The following is a 22090-nucleotide window of genomic DNA, read 5'->3' on the forward strand; positions in this document are numbered from 1 at the left end:
TTCTGAATCACTCATAGAATCTGGGTCTCCCATGGATGAAAAGTGGTGCAGCCATTGATCAGACTAAGAAGAAGGTGTATGGCTCAGGGCTAGGTTGGGAGGTACAGAGCGTAAGAGAAACGGGTCCTGAAAGGGAGCTCAATCATCCTAGACAGAGGAGACTGGGCACTAACTTTTGTAAAGCCCTCAGAATGGTGTCTGGCCCCCAGTGAAAGTTATATATGTGTTTATCAAATAAAAATGCTGAACTGATATTTTTATGCCATCAAAATTTATTTTAAAAAAAGATATAAAAATATAAAACAATTTTATTCATGAAATAACCATCAGCTGCCCTCTCTCAAAGGCACTAGTAAGGGGGCTAGCAACAAACTTATTTGTCTAATAATAGAAAATATTATATACTAATGTTAGAAAAAGCTCCCGAGGGACTCCGCAAACCCGGCGATCACATGGACCCAGTGGGATCATCCGAGTGAAGGGACCAGTCCTCAGAAAGATCCACAAAAGCAGACGGGTGCTGGCCCTCCTGAGCCTCCGCTTGGCCCTGCGGGGCCTGGACGTGCTCTTCTTCACCGAATACGCAGGGCGGACAGTCGCAGTCGGGCCTTTGGCTGGACTGAGACAAGGTGAACACGTCATAGCTCGCCCCGTCGTGTTGGGCTGTAGTGACTGTCCCATTGGCTACTCTCACCGGGCAGGGTGGAGGGAGCCACGGGGACTGCCGGGGAGCAGTGCAGGACACAGGGATCATGTACTTAGAAGAAGTCCCCTTCGAAGCGTAGTGCAGCTCCGAGCTGTAAATAACCATGTCCATGGAGACAGCCTTGGCCCGGATGCCGCACTCGGTGACACGGTAGGTGAACTGGTAGGCGTGTGGCTGAACGTGGTTGGCGGGGCAGCCCAGACCCAAGTGTAACTCATGGAAGTGCACGTAGACGTCGTTATTCAGCATGAACGGGTGCACAGTGACCATGAACCAATCTATGGAGCACAGCACGGTCATTGGACTTTGTGCAGCACAGGCCAGAAACACACAGGTAAGGACGACCATCCCTGCTATCAACTGGAGAGCCTTCATGCCTGGGGCGGATCAGGTACGGATGCTCCGGAAACAGAAAGCTGGCTGGTGAGGATTTCTAGAGCACACAGAGACACAAAGACACATCATCTTATCTCTTGTTAAAAGTTCAAACACAATCTTTTTTTTTTTAAACAGAAGTATTTTCAAAAGGTTAAGAGAGTGGGACTTAAGTGTTCTCTGAACAAAGATGAGGTGATGGATGTGTTTATTTGATGAAAGAGAGAAAGAGAAAGAGAGAGAGCACACAAACATGGGGAGGGGCATGCAGAGGGAGAAGCAGGCCCCCCGCTGAGCAGAGATTCCGGATATGGGACTCAATCCCAGGCCCCCGAGATCATGACCTGGGCTGAACGTAGACACTTAACTGACTGAGCCACCCAGGCGCCCCTCAATATCCTGTACTTTTATTTGTCAATTCTACCTTGATAAAACTGAAAACAAAGAAAACAGAGAAAAGGAAAACATTCTTGTGAGAGAGAACAGAATTCCAGTTTCATTGTTGGAACTCACGTGGTGACAGATGACCCCAGTGGTTTCTCTAAGTGGTTTCTCTAAGAGGTTTTATAGTGCTGTTTCAGTATAAAACGCATATCCTTCATATACCCAAGGAGAGTCGACCCTGGTCAGCAAAGGCATCGCTTTTTGTGCCACTCCAGCAAAGAAAATGAAACTGTTTTCACGCCAAACATTAAGGTGACAGGAGATACAGTTTAACTCAAGCCGGTGGCACCAGACCCTTCCTTAAGGGCCACCAGGGTCTTCTCATAAAGGCACCCCCTTCCTATTGCCTTGTGTGGATGAGTGATGAACATAATTAAATCAAAGCCGGAGAAGAAAATGTGGTTTATTCCTGACAACCACATTTTGAAATCTCCCCAAGGGGCTCACTTCAAACAAGCAAACAGATACTCCATCAACCCTCGAGGTATCATCGTAAGAGACCCAGAAATTCCCTGATATGCCAATCAGGGCGCCTTGTAAAATCATGAAACCGCAGAAGCAAAAAAATACTGCTTTTTAATTTTACGTTTTCCCATTAATGTTATACACGAAAACAATTCAAGAGCTCCAGATTTAAGAAAGCGAGTCATGGGTTTGTACCTCACACACCGATTGGTGAGGTAGCTCCTAACATCTTCTCTGTGGCCACGGTTTGCCCCTCTCTGAGTCGTATGCTTTGCTTTATAGTTTTCTTTTATGTTCACTAGTTTTTTTTTTTTTTGAAAATTGATTTTTATTTTATTTTACTTTTTTTTTTTTAATTTTATTTGACAGAGAAGAAGAGACATCTAGAGAGGGAATACAAGTGGGGAGTGGGAGAGGGAGAAGCAGGCTTCCTGCTGAGCCAGGAGCCTGATGCGGGGCTTGATCCCAGGACCCTGGATCATGACCTGAGCTGAAGGCAGATGCTTAACAACTGAGCCACTCAGGCGCCCCAGTTTTTTTTTTTTTTTTAATGTGTTTTCTCTTTCAATGGAAAGCTCTGTGGCCACTTCCTAGCCCTATTGCCTTTTACCTCCTAAAGAGTGGCGGGGAAGATGGGGAGAAAAACGAGCCAGGCTCAGGACAGACGTCGAAAACCCAGTATCAGAAGGAGGTGACAAATGACCCAAGAAGGAAGGAAGATGAATATCATCAAATATTGTCCAACCCCACTTTTGTTTTAAAAGTGAAAATGACATAAATCAAATAGAAACGTGCCTAAAACCTTCTGCAGGTAATGGATATGCCCAAGTGTGGGGTCTGTCTTTTGTACTAAAATGCATCCCAAGACATTTCTGACCAGTGGCAAAAAGGCAGCTCTTTCTCTTCCTTTGATAGGGAGGAACTTGCTGCATCTTTGCTGGGAACCATGGCGTAAGGGGCTCACTGGAAAAGTGCCGTGGCCCGCATGAAAGGCTTTGTTTCTAAGTCAGGCACTTAGATCTGATGGGTACGGATCTCACCTCCCTATCTCTCTCAGGAATGGCGCTTCATTCTCTCCCGGGGCTGTTGGGTGTAGAGATAAGTCTAAGGTGTCTCCCTGGCTCCTTCCTTCCCTCTTTCTTCCCCTCTTGGTTCTGGTGTCTCTCCTGGGACTGCCTTTTTGTCTTGAGTAAAGCAGAAAACGGAAGCTGCAGCAAGGAAACAGAGAAGCAGACCCTCTTGCCCCTCCAAAAACCAAAACAAACAAAAGAGCAGCGACAACAACAACAAAACGCAGGTCAACTGCGATGCCAGCGGGTCTTGGAAGATGACTCAACAGGGACATAAACAAACCGCTTGCTCTGGAATGAGGCCTGATACTTGCTGACGTCATCACTCCATCCCCAGCATGCTCTCCACTCTGGTCCCGGCCTGTCAGAGCCCACCCGGCCTTGAGCATGTTCTAGGAGTGGCTTTCCCACCCTCTTGTCGCCTTTTCTCTTTTCTTTTTCATATCATCTCATAACCAAGACCTATTTGCCCTGAACAAAAACCTCCCCCTTTAAGGAGATCCTAGAACAGGCCGAAGAAACAGTCCTTCTCTTCCATTTTGGTTATCCCAACCCAAAACTGAGAACCAAGTTCAAGGCTGGGTTCTTGTGCGGGGAAGCTCAGCCTGCCCTTCCTCCAGCATCTTCCCTTTTCCCACCCCCGCTCACTCCTCCCCTCCTTCATGCATAATCCAAAGAGGGTTATAAAAAGCCCAGGAGTCTCCAAGAAACAAGACTGCTGTACCCCAAGCAAACATTTGAGACACCTCACTCTCTGCACTGAATCAGTCTTGAAGAGAGGGGTTCAGTAACCTCGCTGAGCTTGGGGGTGCATTTAGCACAAATCTCTAAACTCAGGACCATCTCCCTGTTCTCTGATTTTTCACAGGTAGGAGCAGAGGGTCACGCGAGGGGACCAGTCCGCGGAGACACCTCTGTATGCGACAGCACACCTTCGTGCTCGGAGGAAACTTAAAAGCAAAGTCTGTGGGACCACATGCGAGACTGTGTGTCTCGGAGAGGGAGCAGTGGGGGGACCAGGAGGAGAGCAGAATGTACTTGCTAATGAGCTTGCTAACCCCAGCTCGGTGCCACACTTCAGGACTCATTCTGTTTTGTTGAGGACAGGTCATCAGCCCTGGGAACCACCCCCCTTCCTGCTGCCCAGGGTATAGGGCATGTGTGTGTGTGTGTGTGGGGGGGGGTGATAAGTCATTCCCAACACTGTGAGAAATCATCGGGTCAGCTGGCTTTTCTAACTTCTAGCTGAGGCGTGGTGGCAGAGTGGGACCAGACAGACGAGGGACAGGGGGGCTCTGCTCAGTGGCAGAAGAGGAAGAAGGCTGAGAAGAAGAAGGCCGAGGGGCTACAGATGGGAAGGCTGTGAATGTGTATTTTGGGGGCGGGGTGCCAAATGGAAGGTACTTTTCACCATCCTTGGGGCTGTGGACAGAATCCCTTTTAAAGTCTCCAGAAATCTTCAGAGCTAAGGGGAGCTGAGGCCAAGGAAGAAATAAAAGCAGAGAAGGGAGTGCTCACCTTGGGACCACTGTCCAGCTTCTTGAGGAGGAGGAGGAGGAGGAGGAGGAGGAGGAGGAGGAGGAGGAGGAGGAGGCTGGGCATTGAGAAAGCACGTCTCTGGGTCTGTATTACCATAGCCCCATTTTGACTTGATTGCAAATTAGCCCCACGACATTCCAGAAGCAATGAGTTTCAGCGTTGGGCTATTGGTACAAGCCGTCCTGAACTGAGCTCTAGAGGCCGGCAGACCCAAGGCTGCTAATGGCACCTGGATGCAAAATGTTTGCTTACCCTGCAGCGACAGAGTACAGTAGCTTTTCTGTTTCTCTACATGTGGTCTATGAATATATCTTTTCCATTAGTTCCTTTGACAGAGTTTTCCTCCTTGCCTTCTTATTTGTCAAGAACTCCCTAATAAGCCTGATTATTAAAAAATCTTATTCATTCATTCATTCATTCATTCATTCATCTTTTACATTTCAAAAAATCATGAACTGTTCCACTTTGGGAACAGGAACTCTATTTCATGTCTTACAAGAAAGAGATTGGATATTGGCATAAACACAGAGCATTTCTAATCTCGGGAAGAAACGACCCTTTTTAAAAGAGACAAAAGCTGCAGACCAAATTAGTTTTGTGCTGTTTGTGTTTGGTGAGAGCAGACAGGATTTTTTTTTTTTTTTTTTGCCTTCCCATCTCCTCTGATGTCGTTAGAGACACATATGAACCCTTTGCATGGGGACTGGGGAGGGGAATTAGCTAAACATTTCCACATCTGGTTTTGGAACGGTTTCGAAAAAGAACGCCACTCCATAGGCTCCTGGAAGCTTTTGGGGTCGACAGTTATTTATTTTTAAAATTCAGCATAGTTATCAATTGTATATTGTTTTCCCAGAATCTTGTTGTCAAAACAAAAGGAAACAGAGGGGAAAAGGAAACTCCAAAGCAGTATGCAATTATCTCAGGGAAATAGAACTGTCAGGCTTTTGATTTGCAGCGAAGTTGGTTCGCTCTGTTGCAGCTGATGCGAAGAAAAATGAATGTGAGTTGGAGCAAAGATCCTTTCACAAAACAAGAAACAGAAAAAAGGCTCCTAACACTTCGTGAACTCTGTAGTTCAGAAATTCAAATTGTCACTCACTGCGTCCTGCCGACCTCCTCCAGGTTTGGGAGGCATTTAAAATGGGAGTTCTTTTGATAAAGCCCCGTTTTAAAGAATTCCTTGGTTCAGTGCTCTCAAAGAAAGTGAGGACTGTGATTATATTAATGACGTTGAAGGTCCATTAAAGGGAGTTTGAAAGTTAAAAAACTACTTTTGGTGGAATTTACAGGAATCGGAAAGAAGCTGGGTCATAATTCCGAAGAATTATGAACCGCTTAACAATGCCCACTTTCTCAACAGAGGGAAACACCTTGCCTCAACCCTGGAAAAGGCTTCAGTAAAATTAAATGAAAAGGTAGTCATTAAAAACAGGGTTTTCTGATTCTGAGAGTAACTGCAGAAAAGGGGATAGATGCAGAAAAGAAAACACTTCTGAATCTTTAAAGTAACCATTATTAAATTTTTTGCTTATACATTTCTGGATTTTCAGGATACACACACACACACACACACACACTTATATGTATAAAATATATTTAATATATATTTAAAATATAATCAATAATATATTTAATATATATAAAATATATATTTATATATAACAAATATATTTTATATATATCATCTATGTTATAGATGATAGACATTTTATATGTATACATATTATATGTATACATATACATATATACATACATACAAAATCAAAAAAGCCAAGGCTTTTTGAAAGCTGTTTTTAATTTTTGACATTGAATTTGAAAGCAATCAAAGCATTATTTTTATTTGGGCCGTCTGATTTTGTTCTTATAATCTGTTAAGCTATCAAACATAGTTTAAATGTCATGGTTCATCTCACGAATTTTCACACAAATAAAGGTTGCGAAATAAACAAGAGCCCAAGCTCCGTGTAAGAGAAGTTTTCGTTGGGTCACAACTTTCGTTACTAATACGTGCATGGTCTGATGTGAAGTGAAACCATCACGAGGCTATACAACAAGGGTAAACCCTACCCTGACGGAACAGAAGTACTTCCAAATAAATACAGAAAGCCATACTTTAGTGGAAGTTGCAAATATCAGGTCATGGGAACTCCTTCCCCGTCGTTCAGAGAAGCTGATTCAGTGTGATTTTAAAGCTGAACGAAGGGATGGATTTCATAATCTCCCTGAAATGTAAGGAAAATCCCCAAGGCATGCCTGTGATTCAGTTTATATTTTAATTTAATAATTTATTTGAGTTTGATTTTTTTTTCAGAAAACTACACCCTTTGCCACAAAGCCCCAGAGTCCCTTCTCGCTTTAAAAGACAAGTTAGTTTGTGTCTGTGCTGAGCGCCCAGCCCCACCGCAATGGCAACGCGGCTGTATTTTAACCCACTAGCCATCTCTGGGGGGCTCTGCCCAGACCAGATAAAGGCCTATTCGCCCGCGATGATTTCCTGATGTTAATGACGGAAGGCAGGGATCGCATCAGATGCTCCTTCAAGGGCTTCGCCACCCTCTTTGATACACCTGTGTCAATAAATGAGGGCTCTAGATGGCTTCCAGAAATGGCCAGTCGCATTCCTCTCTCCCTTTCAAAGCTGGGATTTTTGGGTACAGGCTTTCTTAATGTGAGGTGCACATATACGGCCCTAGTGGAAGGATGGCTTAAGTCCAAATCAAACCGTGGTTGACTTTATAGGCTGTTGGGCTGATTTTTAACTGACTTCACCCAATATGCACCTTTCCCAAACCCAGAGCCTCCTTATGCATATGTCCCACCCAGAACGTGGCTACTTAGTACACGTGTGCACATCCTGACTGAGGCCATTCATGATCCCTTGGCTTCTGAGTGGGAGAAAAGATTTAGAAAGGGTTCCTTTGATAGGGAGGCTGGTGACCATTGTCACCCTCCAATTTGGGAGGCATGCTGTATGTTAGGGCAGGTAAAGATGCATTGCTCTGGACCTGGGACAGCACAGGAAGAACAAATCATGCACAGATGGATGGACAGACAGACACATGAAGGAGAAAGGAAAGCCCAAATCTGTTCCTGCCTTTGCCCTGATGTCTCCTGTTTTTCTCCGTTCCTTAGTCTTTGGACTGTAAATTCCTTAAGGAACTGGGTCTTGGTCTACTACATATCTGGTCAAACCCAAGTATTCAGTAAATATTTATTGTATGAAAGAATGAAGGAATCAATGAATGACAACCAGCCACTTGCCGCCATGCTTTGTCGTCAAGGGTCAAGGGTCAAGGTTTCCACTCACTGATGCCAAGGGCTTTACATCTGCTCAGCACAATGGTACTCACTGTCTTCTCAATGAGCTCCTGGCCAGTTGTTCCTGCTAAAGCCAGAACTTCTCTAATCCCCCCATCCCTGGTCACTGTCTTCCTTCCTTCTGTCGAGCACCCAAACCACCAATATCAGCATGCCTGGGGTCAGCCGCAGATCCACAGGCTATCCCCATGCTGATGGTCTCGAGCAAGTACACTCGGTCCACCTCTAGAGAAAAGACAAAGTGCAACTGTCCTCTGCTCTGGCTCTACCTGGGAGCCAGGAATATATATATAGGTATATATATATATATATATGGTTGTATATATATACCATATATGGTGTGTGTGTGTGTGTATACATATATAGAGAGATATCTTTCTCTCTCTATATCTCTCTCTCTATATCTCTCTCTCTCTCTATATATATATCCATATATGGGATATATATGGATATATATATATATATGTATATAGAGAGATCTCTCTCTTTCTATATATATATAGGGAGATCTCTCTCTCTCTCTCTATATATATAGGGATATATATATGTGTATATATATAGATATACACACACACACACATAGATATATATATATATATATATATATATATACCATATATGGTGTATATATATAATATATATACACGTGATAACATATAAATAAATAATCAAAAGTAAATACATAATATACAGATGTTAAAATATGAAATACTGACCTATTATTTTAACAAAAAAAAGAGGTCTCTTTTGCCCTGACAATCTATCATTCCCTTAACAAAGAATAAAGAACTCTTATGAAGTTTTTCTCAAGGGCCAAGACTTGAAATATATGTATATAATATATGCAAATATATTCATTATATAATATATAACCCTCCACCCCTGGTCACTGCCTTCTTCCCTTCTATATCTTTATCTATTTAATATATATTATATAATATTATATATAATATATAAATATATTTATTATATAAAATTATAAATATAATTATATATTTCTTGTAAATTTATATTTATATATAAGATATATAAATATATAATGTATATAACATATATAAAATATAAATATACAATATATATACAATATAAAATAAATATAAATTTATATAGATATATATAAACAGAATGGGGGTGGTGGTGTAGTTAGGGTGATGTCAGGAAGACTTTTCTGTTCTAAAAGTTGTCCACAGCTGCATGGAGACAGCAGGTATGCAACTGAGTATTCTTGGCTCCTCGTAGGCATTCAGGCAGAGGCTGGATGGGTACTGGTCAGGATGGCTGGAGAGGACATTCCTGTCCAGGGCAGGAGGCGGGGGGTTGGGCGGGGGCAGGGGATAGATTACAGGGTCTTGAAAGTTCTATCATAGGATGCTGCATGTGTGTTCCCATGTGTGCGTTCATGATGCATTCAGAATTATGTATAATGTGCTCATAATTAGCATGTGTATCATAAACACAGGCATGGGAGAACACCCCCCCCCCCATGCACACATAGGTTATGTATACAGGTCTTCTTTTGAAAGTGTCACAATGTCATTGATGCCCAAAGCGTCTACACCTGATACATAGAAGACTACGCAGTCCCATTCAGTGTGGCTAACCCAGCTTTAAATGTCAGGGGATGGGGGGTGCTGACACGGCCTTTCTAAAAGCAGGATGATCTCTGAAAGCCCCTTACCAGGGGTGCTCTTTCCAAACTTCCGGCCCTAGATTCAAAAGGCTGGGGCTCTGCTCCTTGGAACTTCTTCCATGGACGTCCTAGCACAGCTGTGCTCTCTCCTGTTATCTCCCTAGAGCCTTATTGCTCTCCCGTAAGGGTCCCCAAAGACAGGCATTGCATGTTGGAACTGTGCAAATGGAAGCCCAGAAGGGCAGAAAGCCTTGACCAAGATCAAGGTTGGAGAAATGCACCTGGGCCTCGGGCCCTCCCAACAGCCTGCCTGGCTTGTCTCTCCCCTTTAATACCATATACATGGCAGAGTTCTGCTGCAGTGTCTGATGGGGGCCCAGTGATTCAGGACACCGAGACACAAGCAACTCCCACTCAGCCAAGGTCGCTAAGCAAACCAAAGTCCCAAGGGCCTCTGGGAGCAACTTCTCACAGCTGGGGAAAAGGTGAGTGAAGCTCTAAGATGGCAAATGGCGGTGAGGGGCAAGGACCAAGCTTTCTAGAACCAGCCGAGATGCGCAAAGTCGAGAGGAAGGATGGAGTATGAACAGATGGGAGATGGCAGACCCCGTTAGACCCCAGCACAGCGGGGAGTCTGTGCTTCCCTGTCCCCTTCTCGCTTGATCAAGTTTTCTTTTCATTCCTGACTTACAGAACAAGGACGGAACCCGAGTCCACCCATTAGCCGGGGCTGTTCATCAGAGGCAGCTGCCTGACCGTAGAGAATAAAATTCCTTTGAAGAAGGAAGGAAGGAAACGAACATTTATTGAAGTTAGGAAACTTGCTAAAGACACAGAGCTTGTAAATGGCAAAGACAGGACTGGAAGCATCTGCCAAGCTCACGGAGCTTCCCTAGTTTTCTTTCTAGTATATTCCACCACTGGGAAAGTATTTTTAAAAAGAGAGCATACAACAGCATAGATTGTTTATGGGGATCAGAGTCTAGGGTGATGGGAAGGTGCGAGAAATTAATAGCTTTTCAAGCAGGGGAAATGGAGTGGGGGGTGGGAAGAAAGGCCATAAATGAGAGACAGAAATTCCAAGGCACCGGGAGAAGATCAGTCTAGATCACTGTTTATATTTTATCACTCCTTATATTTTAGACTTCTTGAGAACAAGCAGTCATTTCTGATTTCCATGTAACACATTTATTCCAGAAGCTGTGCGCCTTAACCCAGCACATAATGAACCTTTGGACACACTGTCTATTCAGGCTTTCCCAATCTAGTTTGACAAGGGAAACATGTATGGCTTCTGTACAAAGCAACCAGATACGGCAACCCCAAGCTATGAAGAATGGCCTGCAGGCTCACCCAATAAATCTTTCTGAATGGAAAAAGGGCACCACGCATTCCCCAACTCTCACATTTGTTACGGAAAGTGGGGGAATCACATAGTCCCAATTCCGCGCTGAGGACAGAGACTGTGTCTTTTTCTGATTTCATCATGTCTTTAAAAAGAAGGCTGGGTTTTTGTTTGTTTGTTTGTTTAAACCAAGCCTGGATGTTTGGGAAGCTCCAGACAGTTCTCGGGCGAGAGCGCGGGGTTGAGGAACAGACAGCCAAATGTAGACTCAGCGGGGAATTTTACCTCAGAACTGTGTTCTACACAACTAGGGCTGGGTTGGGTTTTCACAAACATTTTCGTGTGCACTTAAAAAAAAAAAAAAGAAAGAAAGAAAGTGGTAGGGCTGGGTGCTGGGTGCTCTCTCTTCCTAGTCGAAGCCCTTAGCTGGAGACGTTGCAGAAAAGAATTGAGTTTATTTCTCTCCAATAATACCATCTGGCGCTCTCTCAGTCTCTGTATGAAGAATCTTACATTGTTCGAGCCATGCTCTGGCTCATAATACAAGTGGGACAACTGTGGCACCCACCTGTTCCAAATCAAGACTGGTGTATTAAGATCGGCAGTGCTGACCCATTAGAAGGGCCCGGGGATTAGCATGTTCGCATCAGGACAATAACCGAAACAGGTGCTCATTCCGTGGGTGGTTCGGAGTCATTTTTCTGGCTGCCTAGAGGTAGAAGCTGAAATAGAATAAGTCCTCGAGGGCATGAACCCCCCCTCCCCTTGCAGACAGGGGATGGGGAGTGTCTTGCTTCCTTGGAAAATAGAAAGAGAAACTCTTGGCACAAAAAGGCAGCTGCCTTGGCCCTTTGGTGGTTGTGCCATGGAACGAGGGGCGGGAGAGTATGAAGGATTAAAGAAGTATGAATGATTGTCTCTGTCAGAGGATATGGTCATTCAGGAAGGTGATGTGCGTGTAGATTTGGAATCTCTAAATAAGCAATACTTTTAAAACGGCCGTCTTATCATTATTTGTAAAATAAACTGATTTTCAGAGAGGAAGCCTTCTCTTTGGCCTCCCTTTTTGAGATTCTGTTTGTGAGAGATTGTAGACGTGGTTGGGGGGTATTTTTTGTTTTAAGTCAAGTTTTAGGTAGCATTTATTACTTCTAAATATGAGAATTTCTGGCTTTATTTCGCCTTTGTCTTAAGATTCCATGAACCCATAAGGGTGACTGAAAATCTGATGTTCATATATTCTGGTTCTTCTGTTTTGTTTTTAAGATTTTTAAAAATTTATCTGACAGAGAGAGAGAGAGAGAGCGAGCACAAGTAGGCAGAGAGGCAGGCAGAGAGAGAGGGGGAAGCAGGCTTCCTGCTGAGCAAAAAGCCCAACGCGGGGCTCAATCCCAGAACCCTGGGATCATGACCTGAGCCGAAGACAGAGGTTTTAACCCACTGAGCCACCCAGGTGTCCCCATATTCTGATTCTTATTGCCCCTTTCTAGACACATCATTGGGACTTCCAGGTTTGGCTAATTGGAACTGGGGCTAATAAGTGGCCTTGGTGAGGAGGTTTTGGAGGAGACAATGACTTAATTCATCTTAAAGGGCACGAAGGGATGAGACTGTTATGGACAGAAAAGGGGTGAGTAAGAAGACATTATCTGAAAGCAGTAGAGTCCTGGAGGGTTTATGGCAGGACAGTGCAGGAGATAAGTGGCTTTGATGTGTCACAGAGACCTGAGTGAAACTGTGCTCTGGTTTTACTAGCTGGGAACTCTAGGGCATGTTACTTTTTTTTTTAAAAGGCTTTATTTTTGTACCCATGCGCACAAGAGAGAGAAAGAGAGCGAGACGAGGGCAGAGGGAGAAGCAGAGGCCCCCACTGAGCAGGGAGCCCGATACGGTGCTCCATCCCAGGACCCGGAGATCATGACCTGAGTTGAAGGCAGACATTTACCCCACTGAGCCACCCAGACACCCCAAATTTCTTCCTTCCTTCCCTCCTTCCTTCCTTCCTTCCTTCCTTAGAGAGAACGAGAGTACGCACGAGCGAGGTGGGAGGGGCAGAGGGAGAGAGAGAGAGGATCTTAAGCAGGCTCCATGCCCAGCATGGAGTCCCACATGGGGCTTGATCTTGTGACCCCGAGATCCTGACCTGAGCTGAAACCAAAAATCGGATGCTTAACTGACTGTGCCACCCAGGCACCCTGAGGGCGTGTTACTTTCTAAGTGTTGTCTTCCTCATTTGGAAAATGAGGATAATGAAACTAATAGCCTTAATGCTTCATCGATTACAGAAGACCCTGGGTGTAAAACAGCTCTGTAGAGTTCCTGACCCCCGAGCCTTTGATAAACGGGAGCTACTGTTGACAATTATAATTGGTGCACGCAGAAACTCAAGTAAACCACACTGAAACGAACTTCACAGCACGTGGGAGCAGCTCCAAATCTATTTTTGTGTGGACGTCTGCAAAACACCGAGTTTCTTGAACGCCTGGGAGTTGGAGATATCCGGATCGAAGCTTGAACTGGGGCTCTGTCCCATCCTCGCTGTGTGACCTTGGGCAAGTCACTTGCCTCTCCTGGCCTCTGTTTCCTCATCTAAAGCAGGACCAGTCAGAATGGAGGACTGAGTGAGGTATGAGGAACGGCACGTACCGGGCCTGGCAGAGAGCGAGTGCCCGATAAATGGGAATTATAGAAGACAGCCTGGCTACAGCCTCCCCCCCGCCACCTCCCTCCGCCCCCTTGTTAGTCCCAACTAGAGTGCCATCAATCTGCCACTCTCCTTGGGGGTTGCCGGAAATTCCTGGCGCAGATGTCTCCTACGGGGACGGATTTTGGATATCCCTCCATCCACCCCTGTTACCACTGAATTATGGGGGGAGAGAAAAGGAGAGAAGAACCATTGAGAGGGCTAGGAGAAAACAAACGTCTTCTGTATACTCCTGCCCTGGCGAGCCCAGGCGTATGCCTGAAATAGGTGTTCGGTAAACACTTGAGGAATGTATGCACAAATGAATGAAAGGGCAAGGTGGCAGGCAGGCATCCGGGAACAGACAGCGGGAGATGCGAGTCATGGCAAACCCTCCCCGGCTCGGTCAGCACAACATCTCTGTCTTGGGGGCCTCCCCTGGCCCGGGCCGTGGCCAACCCCCAAAGCCCTCCTTCCTTTTGCACAGGCTAGTGCGATAGCCCCTTTCAAGATCCCCAGACAGAAGCTTGAGGGTGGCTCAGGGCTCCCCACTTTGGGTCCAGAGCCCCCGAGGCTCCCTGCTGTGGGCGGAAAATAGCTTCATTCTAAGGTGGGTCTCAGCGAGCTCCTCGGGGGACCTCCTGATGTCATCCCTTCCACCATTAGGAGACTCCTTCCTGGTCCCAAGACCAGTGGATCTGTCGCCTGGCACCCGACTTCTGGGTCTTGGGACCAGGTCTAGCCGTGATTCATGTACAAATGAGTGCGGACAACCGTACGCACAGGTAGAGCGACACAAGCATGGGACACTCCCGTGCAGACCGCAGAAGGGACTGAGGCCGAGGACGATGCTTTTTATGGGCACCATTTAAAACCTTACGTGCTGTGGTTTCTCAGCGCCTTTCATGAGCTCAATTTCTGTTCTGACATTTGTTTCAAATAAGGTTTCCTTCCATATAAATACCACTTAAGGACACACACGCAGAATAGGCATTTGGCTTTTCCTGGGTGTTAAATATTTTATTTGATGTGCTGATTTTCCAACCACATAGCTGGGGAAATTAATATACACTTACTTGCCTGTGTGACAACCTCTCAACCCCGAAGCGGCCGAGATTTGGATCCTGAACCCTTAATTCTTTACCTCTTGTTCCCTGTGAGCTCCCAGCCTGGTTTTCACACCCAACCTCCAGCTACCCACAAATTCAACTGACGGCACATAAAAGCAGGCAAAACATCTCAAATTAAAAAAAAAAAAAAAAAGAGAAAAGAAAGAAAGAAAGAAAAAAGAATGAATGAATGAATGAATCAACAAGGAATTGGAGAAAGGGTGTGAAAATTCTGCCTTACACAATGCCATTTTATAAAAGTAAAGAAAATATTTTAAAACGACCCCTTAAGTCAGTCCTTCGAACACATGGAGCTTCCGGATTGGTTCCAAACTCACACCACCTCCGGCTCCGTCTGAGGTTCTGGGGGTCTGACTCAGCACACTGAGAGCCAGGGGTCTCTATAAGTTGCACTGTTATTGTGAAAAAAAAAAAATACTGGAGAAACCCGGGGCTGGCTTCCAAGGTGGGCAGTTCTAGCTCAGGGGTTGGTGGATAAGCCCCCAGGGAGTGTGTGGAGGGGACCCCAGGGTGGGGAGAGCAGCCGCAGGAGGGGACAGCTTCCATGGAAGGCAGAATTTGAAAATCAGACTTCTGTACAGAACTGTTCAAACTGACCTGAGTGGGGGTTGAATTCTATCCCTTGGTATATGTTACTGGCTTCTGCTTTGACATTAGATGCCCGAGGAGTGGGGGAGTGAGCCAGGGCCACAAAGAAGACCTTGGCCTTCTTCTGGAGTCACACCATTACTGGGGGGATCTCAAGACCCAAAGGTGGCAAGTCTCATGTGACCTTCCCCTCAATGCAATGTTTTGATGGAACTTAGCAGCAAGACTATACCGCCAACAGGGCTCTCATTTAAAGTTAAAATGTCCTTTCATAACGGTTGGAAAGGAGGTCTGTATACAGAGAGTATCTAGGATTTGCCCATTCCTGTAAAAAAAAAAAAAAAATCCTTCCTGACTGTAAATCCTGTGCTCTCTAAATAATTTTTGGGTCCAAGAAGACCAACAACTGGCATCTTCCTACCCCACTGCCCTCTCCCCCGCCCCAGCCCACAGCAACGGGAGGGGGCAAAGGCATCTGCAGGCGAGGACATGACAAACAGATCCAACACACATATTTATTTAGTAAACAAGCTCATCATCTTCTAAATTTTAAAATCTGCCAGCACAGGCTTCATTTGCAAACATGCACAGCACTCCCCTTAAAGCGATTTGGTAACTGTAACAAGAGGAGAGCCAAGTCCCTGCCCAGGTGCACAGGAGTAGCACACCTGCAGGTTTCGGAACAAAGTCTCGGCTGTTACAGGAAGGGAGCCTGGAGCTGAGCCGCCCAAGGGAGAGGGGGAGAGGGGTCAGGGAAGGAGACAGACTCCCGCAGCCAGGCCCTGTTTTTCTGGCAGCATCCAAGGTCATCATGTCACTTTCTCCTCCTCCTCCTCTTCCTCTTGTCTCCCTCAAACCCCCCTCCTCCTCGCTAACATTTATGGAGCACTTAGAGATAGAGAAGGCCAAGCACCTGTGTTAGAGGAAGGGACTGACACCCCGGGGAGTTTACAGGACTTGGGCCGGTGGGGCACACCCCGGCAAGTGAGCCAGGTTGAGGCCAGGCAAGATGATGCTGCCGCTGGTTCTCTCCCTACAGAAGCCATGAAGAAGGCTTGTCTCCCGAAGCCTCGCCTTGTGGGTCCCATAAAGCCCTCCATTCTCCCGGACGATTTCCTGAACAGGGGGCCCAGGCAGAGAACAGAAAGTGGCCCAGGGTGAGGGGTGGTGCCGGCCAGAAGCTACCCCTAGATCTTTCTCTCGCTTCATTCACATGCTCCTTCTGAAGGCCTCTGTCAAGGCTTTGGGGCCCATCAGGTTATCTAGAGGCCCATCGGGCTTTCCCGTGGCAGGCAGGGTGGGGAGGCCACGGGCATTCAAATCAGCCTGGCTGTTCTTCCCTTCTCCCTTCTTATCCTCCAAGCTAGGAGAAAAGGGCAAGTTTCAGGCAGGATAAAGCGCCGGCCAACATATTTCTTGCTTTAAAGAACTGATAACGTTTTTTTTTTTTTTCCTTGCTTAGGAAAAATGTCGTTGAGCCCAGAAAAGCCCAAGGTATACAGGCCTGGTGCTTGTCTTTTTGTTTTTGTTTGTTTTTTGTTTCTTTGTTGTTTTTTTGGTTTTTTTTTTGTTTTTCAGAGAACTTTGAATAAGGTTCATGCACTAAAAGTACGCCTACAGGAAAGCGGAGTCCAACCCCCTCACATAGATCGGCCTTGAGTGGGATTCGAAGAGGCCCTCCCAGGGCTAGCTGTGCTGCTGCAAACCCCTCTCATTTGCTCAGTGAGGGAAGAGGGGGCCCGGGGACTATCCTCAAGGACAAAGAAAGCTTGGGCTGAAGGACGTGAAGAGAAACTTGGGATGAATTTAATCAAGAACAGCAGAAAGCAGAAGAGCAGCTTGAGAAGTTGACTTAGTGTGGGGGGCGGCTGTTGGGGGGGCAGGGAGAAAAGCAAATTCAAGCAAGGAAGGCCGGGCATGGAGGCATGGGGACAAGAGATTGTTGAGCAAGAGTCAGTGGGGACTGACCGTGGAGCTCAGCCAGCAGGGACCTTGTTTCTCCTAAGGGACTAGGGCATGGGGGGAGCCTAGGTGGCCTGGGGCTGAATCATGGGATATTGAGAAGAAAAGGCAAGCTTCTGTGTTAAAGGCTAAACAGGTTGGACTTGTCCCTGAAATGTACTGACGTGTCACATCAGCAACCCCCTCTCTCCCCCCGCCCCAGCCCTCTGGTTGGAAGAGCGTGTGTTTCCTTACTGGCTGGTGGGGAGGGCTCCCATGTGAGTGACAGGTAATGGAAAATCTGCACAGGCATGAAGGACAGCATTTGGGCCCTAAGGTCAAAGTCTAAAGGACAGTCGCCTCTCAAATCTTTTGTGCTCTTGCAACTCATTCTTCCCTTGGGGGAAATACATATAGGTCATGGAAACCATAATTTTGGATACCTACCAGTTCTCATTTAGCCTGGGCAGGCACTTGGACCTAGCAAATGCTCCCCCCAACCCCTGGCCTCTACTGGAAGATATTTGGCACGATCCCTGGTGGGTGGAAAGAAAGCGTCCCCACCCCATCATGGCCACATCAGCAGTGATGTCCATATTGTCATACAAAGCACAATCAGGACTTGGATTCTATGCCTCAGAGGATGCACAGTGGGTCTCCAAAGCTCAAAGGCTAGGAAGCCATTGCTTTATGAGCATGAGCCCAGGTAGTAGACTAGTAGACCAGCAGACTTTTTACTCCAGAGCATCTCCATATCTATTCAGTCTCATCTGATGTGATGAGTGGGATAAGTCATGTTTTGTAAGAGAGAAAATAAATACACATCAAAGTCTATATTCCTTTATGGGATAGTAAATAACTATGCTTCATTGAGTCAGGGTCGTGCTACCTGCCCCCCCCCTTCATTCATCCAACAAATATGTACTGAGCACCTTCTTCAGACCAGCAGCATTTCAGGTGCTGGAATATACAAAAGTGAACTAAGACAAGGTCCTTATGCTAATAGAGTTTACAGTCCCAAATCAGATACACCTTCAATAGGAAAACCCACTCATCATTATTCAACATGGAATAGTTAATCTCAACACCTGTCATTACAACTGTGATAAAATGATACCAAGACTAGGTTCAAATGGAATGAGAGTGTCTAAAACAGGGAGCTAGCCAAGTCTTGGGGTCTGGCCAGGCCTCCTGAAGAAAAGACATTTCCACATCAGTTCGCAGACTTGGAACTGGGGCTGCAGATGGCGGGGAGAGAGAGCCCATGTCAGTGGACTGGCTAAGACCAAAGTGACAGAGCTAGAGCATGGGTCTGCATATCCTATACTTACAACTCTGTTGGCTTTATGTTCCCCTCTTCCCTGCTACTCTTTTCCTTATGCTGCTACCAGCCACCCTTTGCTCCTCTCATCTGAGTGCAACTCTGGTGGGTCTCTATTTTTCATCTTTTTTTTTAAGTTCAAGTGTTATTTATATATTTATTTATTTGCTGGTTTGTTTGTAGTCATCTCTACACCCACTGTGGGGCTCGAACTCACAACCCCGAGACTGAGAGTCACATGCTCTTCCGAATGAGCCAGCTAGGTGCCCCCATCTATCTTTCCTCTTTGAAAATAAGTCAATAGAAGCAGGATCCCATAGCATGAAAATCCTGACATCTTGGATGTGTGTGCACATGCGTGTGTCTTATAGATGTGGGATGATAACAACAGATATATAAGAAACATTGCCTTATAGCCATCAGGGAGATTCAAGTCAAAACCACACTGAGATACCACCTTACACCAGTTAGAATGGCAAAAACTGACAAGGCAAGAAACAACAAGTGCTAGAGAGGATGTGGAGAAAGGGGAACCCTCTTACACTGTTGGTAGGAAAGCAAGTTGGTGCAGCCTATTTGGAAAACAGTGTGAAGATTCCTCAAGAAATTAAAAATAGAGCTATCCTATGGCCCAGCAATTGCACTACTGGGTATTTACCCCAAAGATACAGATGTAGTGAAGAGAAGGGCCATATGCACCTTAATGTTCATAGTAGCACTGTCCACAATAGCCAAACTGAGGAAAGAGCCAAGATGCCCTTCAACAGACGAATGGATAAAGAAGATGTGGTCCATATATACAATGGAATATTACTCGGCCATCAGAAAGGATGAATACCTAACTTTTGTAGCAACATGGACAGGACTGGAGGAGATTATGCTGAGTGAAATAAGTCAAGCAGAGAAAGTCCATTATCATATGGTTTCACTTACTTGTGGAGCATAAGGAATAACATGGAGGACATTAGGAGAAGGAAGGGAAAAATGAAGGGGGGAAGTCAGAGGGGATGACGAACCATAAGAGACTGTGGACTCTGAGAAACAAACTGAGGGCTTTTTGTGGGGAGTCAGGGGATGGGTGAGCCTGGTGGTGGGTAGTAAGGAGGGCACGGATTGCATGGAGCACTGGGTGTTATACAAAAACAATGAATCTTGGAACACTACATCAAAAACTAATGATGTACTGTATGGTGACTAACATAATAAAAAATAATAATAAGAAGAAAGATACATTGCCTTAGAGATGGCCACTCCTTATCCACTGCCACAAAACTGAAATCACCTGGGGTCATTCTTTTGGCCAATTTGTCTTTTAAGTCCTAGGGAACTGAATCTAGAACATTTGTGATTAGCAGGGTGGGGATGAGGGGGTGAGGAGTGAGATCCATCCAACTTGATGTCTGTTCCTTTTCATCATACCACAGTTTGTTTAACTATTCACCTACTGAAGGACATTTTGGTTGTTTCCAGTCATTGGTTATTACAAATAAAACTGCTATAAACATTCATGTACAAGATTTTGTGTGGACATAAGTTTTCATTTCTCTGGGATAAATGCCCAAGAGTGTGATTGCTGGGTCCTATGGTAATTGCATGTTTAGTTTTATAAGAAACTGCCAAACGCTTTCCCAGAGTGGCTGCAGCATTTTGTATTCCCACCAGCAGTGTCTGAGAGATCTGGTTTCCCTACATTCTCGCCAGCATTTGGTATTGTCACTACTTTTGGTCTTAGCTGTTCTAATGGGAAATTTGCATTTCCCTAATGGTTAATGATGGTTACCTTGCTTTCCTCTGTTTATCACTTGAATCTCCTCTGCTAAAATGTCTTTTCATATCCTCTGCCCATTTTCTGATTGGGTTGGTTTTTCTGTTTGTTTTTTGTTTGTCTTTCACTGTTGAGTTTTTCAAAGTTCTTCATATATTTGCGATATGAGTCATTGGTCAGATGTGTGGCTTGCAAATACTTTTGCCCACTTTGTAGCTTGTCTTTTCATCTCCTAAACAGGGTTTTCATAGAGAAAAAGTTTTTAATTTTGATCAGGTCCAATTTCTTGATTTTTCCTCTTATATATTTTGTTTTTGTAAGCAAGTCTATAACACATTTGCCTAGCCCTAGGTCCTGAAGATTTCCTCCTATGTTTATTTTTTGAAGTTTTACAGCTCTGCATTGACTCAGTTTGAGTTAATTTTTGTATAAGATATGAGACTTAGGATGAGGTTTGTGGTAGTTAATTATGGCTCCCCTTAGCTAGGCCACAGTTCCCAGATATTTGGTGAAACACCTGATGTTACTGTGAAAGTATTTTTTTTTTTTAAAGAAAAGATAACACTTAATCACTTAATAAGGCAGATTTCCCTCCTTAACATAGGTGGGCCTCATCCAGTTAGATCAAGCCCTTAAAAAAAAGACTGACCTCGCCCAAGAAAGAGGGAATTCTCCAGCAGACTGCATTTGGATTTGAGTTTCAACATCAGCTTTTCCCTGGGTCTCCAGCCTCCTGGCCTGTCCTGAAGATCTGGACTTCAAGCTTCCACAATCACACAAACCAGTTTCTTAAAATAAATCTCTCTCTCTTTCTTTCTCTCTATATACACTATTTTCCCTCTCTCTCTTTCTTTTTCTCTCTCTCTCTCTCAGTTCTGTATCTCTAGAGAACCCTGACTAATACAGGTTTTTTTTTTTTTCTTTTAGCCTATGGATGTCCAATTTCTCCAGTACCTTTTGTTGAAAAGGTTATCTTTTCTTCATTGAACTACATTTGTACTTTAAAAAAATCACTTGGGCATATTTATGTAGGTCTATTTCTGGATTCTATTCTGTTCTATTGGTCTATGTGTTTATTCTTCTGCCAATACCACACAGACTGTTGATATGGGCCAACTGATTCCTCCCACTTTATTTTTTTTTTAAATTTAGCTATTCTAGTTCCTTTGACTTTCTGTATAAATTTTAGATAAATTCCTACCAAATTCTTGTGGGGATTTTGAGTAGGAATTATATGTTAAACCTGAATATCAATTTGAGAAGACTGATGTTTTTACTATGCTGAGTCTTTAAAATCCATGAACATGGTATGTCTCTCCTTTTTTTTGAGGATTTTCTTTTATTTCTTTCATTAACATTTTGTGGTTTTCATCATATAAGTCTTATGCATATTTTGTTAGATATACATCCAAGTCTTTTTTGGCAATTATAAATGGTATTGTATTTTTGATCCTGGTGTCCATGTTTTCATTGTTTGTGTATAAAAATACAATAGATTTTTTTAAAAAGATTTTATCTCTTTGTTTGAGAGAGTGAGAAAGGAGAGAGAGATCACAAGCAGGGTGGAAGGGTAGAGGGAGAAGCAGACTCCCTGCTGAGCAGGGAGACCAATGTGGGACTCGATCCCAGGGCCCTGGGATCATGACCTGAGATGAAGGCAGATGCTTAACTGGCTAACTCATTCAGGCGACCCTACAATAGATTTTTGTATGTTTATATTTTATCTTGTGGTCTTTCTGAACTCACTTATTAGTTCTAGAAGCTTTA

General features: G+C 44.8%; 1 protein-coding gene across 5 annotated transcripts in view; it reads right to left on the reverse strand.

Moving 5' to 3' along the window:
• Positions 1 to 285: 285 nt before the first annotated feature.
• The window catches only part of PLAC1 (placenta enriched 1), a 179562-nt gene continuing 157757 nt past the window's right edge, over positions 286 to 22090 (reverse strand). For 4 of the 5 annotated variants that reach the window (XM_032330468.1, XM_032330469.1, XM_032330471.1 and 1 more), the window contains exon 2: positions 286 to 1139. In XM_032330468.1, coding sequence (XP_032186359.1) covers positions 449 to 1081 — 633 coding nt within the window. In that variant the 5' untranslated portion in view covers positions 1082 to 1139 and the 3' untranslated portion in view covers positions 286 to 448. Of the gene's footprint in view, positions 1140 to 1594; positions 1617 to 22090 lie in introns of those variants that run through there. The other variant, XM_032330473.1, reaches the window with a different exon arrangement.

The sequence above is a fragment of the Mustela erminea genome, chromosome X, assembly GCF_009829155.1.
Source record: "Mustela erminea isolate mMusErm1 chromosome X, mMusErm1.Pri, whole genome shotgun sequence".
NCBI lineage: Eukaryota > Metazoa > Chordata > Mammalia > Carnivora > Mustelidae > Mustela > Mustela erminea.